Raw genomic sequence first — 2,573 nt, forward strand, 5'->3', positions numbered from 1 at the left:
TTCATGAACAAGACCCTGAGATACTTAAACTCCTCCACTTGGGGCAGGACCTCCTCCCCGACCCAGAGAAGGTACCCTGTTCTGGCTCAAGACCATGGTCTGGGATTTGGAGGCACTGATCCTCATCCCGGCCTCTTCATACTCATCTGTGAACCGCTCCAGTGAGAGCTGGAGATCAGGATCTGATGAAGCCAATAGGACCACATCCTCCACAAAAAGCAGAGATGTGATCCTAAGGTCACCAAAAAGGATCCTCTCAACACCTTGGCTGCTCCAAGAAATTCTGTCCAGAAAAGTTATGAACAGAATCGGTGACAAAGGACAGCCTTGGTGGAGTCCAACTCTCACCTGAAACAAGTCTGACTTACTACCATCAATGTGGACCAAGCTCTGGCACCGGTCCTACAGGGACCTAACAGCCCGTATTAATGGACCTGGTACCCCATACTCCCGGAGTACCCACCACAGGAGTCCCTGAGGGACACGGTTGAACTCCTTCTCCAAGTCCACAAAACACATGTAGACTGGTTGAACTCCCATGAACCCTCCAGGACCCTGCTGAGGGTGTAGAGCTGGTCCAGTGTTCCACGACCAGGATCAAAACCACACTGCTCTTCCTGAATCCCAGATTCAAATATCTGGCGGACCCTCCTCTCCAGGACCCCTGAATAGACCTTACCAGGGAGGCTCAGAAGTGTGATCCCCCTACAGTTGGAACACACTCTGCGGCCCCCCTTTTTAAATAGGGGGACCACCACCCTGGTCAGTCAATTCAGGGGAACTGCCCCTGATGTCCACATGATATTGTAGAGTCACAGCAACCAACACAACCTCACAACATCCAGAACCTTAAGGAACTCTGGGTGAATCTCATCCAGCCCTGTGGCCCGGCCACTGAGGAGCTTTTTAAACACCTCAGTGACCTCAGCACCAGAGATTGGACAGTCCGACCCAGGGTCCTCAGGCTCTGCTTCCTCATGGGAAGACGTGTCGGTAGGATTGAGGAGGTCTTCAGAGTATTCTGCCCACCGACTCACAATTCCTGAGTTGAGGTCAGCAGAGCACCATCCCCACCATAAACAGTGGTGGTGATGAACCGCTTTCCCCGCTGAGACGCCGGATGGTGGACCAGAATCACCTCAAAGCCGTGCGGAAGTCTTTCTCCATGGCCTCTCTGAACTCCTCCCACACCCTAGTTTTTGCCTCAGTGACCACCCGAGTCACAATCCTCTTGGACTGCTGATATCTGTCGGCTGCTTCCAGAGTCCCACAGGCCAAAAAGACCCGATAGGACTCCTTCTTCAGCCTGACAGCATCCCTCACTACCGGTGTCCACCAGCGGATTCAAGGGTTGTCACCATGACAGGCACCGACAACCTTACGGCCACAGCTCAGGTAAGCTGCCTCYACAATGGAGGCACGGAACATGGTCCACTCTGACTCAATCTCCTCCACCTCCCTGGAACATGTTCAAAGTTCCCCCGGAGGTGTGAGTTGAAGCTCCGTCTGACAGGAGACCCTTCCAGACGTTCCCAGCAGACCCTCACMATACGTTTGGGTCTGCCAGGTCTGGCCGGCATCCTCCCCCACCACCGGAGCCAACTCACCATCAGGTAGTGGTTTTGGACACTCAGGTGAAGAGAGGGACGGAGCTGTCATCAATCCATCTCTTGTGGGTAAAGGAGGGTAAAGAAAAAGGAGGGTTGGAGAGACAGTTAATGTGTAATAATCTGAACTGATGGGTTAGAGTTAGGGTTCGGGTTAAAAAAGTTAAATGTACAAACTGTAAAAGAAGCAGAACGATTGTGAAAATAATGTTTGTTTGTAAAAATGTTGGAGCGGATGTGAAGTTAATGACATCATCAGATACTTGTGCATCATGTAGAAACTGGATTATAATCTGATGGGATGAAACAGGATGTGTTTGTTTCCAGTTGAAGGAGGCCGAGGAGCTCTCCCACACTGTGGTGTCCATGGGGGAGGAGGCGGGGGAGTTCCTGCCTCGGGCTCACCTGGCTCTGGGACTCTGCTTCAGTCTGCAGGCCTCTGAGGGTACGGGTTCTCCAGATCTCCTGAGTCTGTCTGAAGATCAGAAACATCAAATATTTCATCTAACAAACAGATTCTGCATGTTTCTGTGTGCAGAGACAGAAACAACTGACTCCTTCAAAATAAAACAACTGCAGCTTGTTCAGTTTAACTTAGATTTAAGATAAACTGCTTCATTAACTCATGGAAAACATGTTAAATGTTACAATACATAATGTTATATGTTACATGTTATATGTTACATATAACATGCTATAAGTAAACATGTTAAATGGTACAATACATAATGTTATATGTTACATGTTATATGTTAAATGTTACATGTTATATGTTACATGTTATATGTTACATGTTATATGTTACATGTTACATGTTAAGTTACATGTAACATGTTATATGTTACATGTTAAGTTACATTAACATGTTATATGTTACATGTTATATGTTACATGTTAAGTTACATTAACATGTTATATGTTACATGTTATATGTTACATGTTAAGTTACATTAACATGTTATATGT

At 47.1% G+C, this 2,573-nt stretch overlaps 1 protein-coding gene across 1 annotated transcript in view; it reads left to right on the plus strand.

Annotated features, from left to right (window-relative positions):
• ttc7a (tetratricopeptide repeat domain 7A) overlaps positions 1-2,573 on the plus strand; it is a gene marked incomplete at both ends in the record, with an annotated part of 14,069 nt that overhangs the window by 1,871 nt on the left and 9,625 nt on the right. The window contains 1 exon segment of the mRNA XM_014021179.1: positions 1,935-2,052. Coding sequence (XP_013876633.1) covers positions 1,935-2,052 — 118 coding nt within the window.

Source organism: Austrofundulus limnaeus, unplaced genomic scaffold (genome assembly GCF_001266775.1).
Source record: "Austrofundulus limnaeus strain Quisiro unplaced genomic scaffold, Austrofundulus_limnaeus-1.0 Scaffold280, whole genome shotgun sequence".
Lineage (NCBI taxonomy): Eukaryota > Metazoa > Chordata > Actinopteri > Cyprinodontiformes > Rivulidae > Austrofundulus > Austrofundulus limnaeus.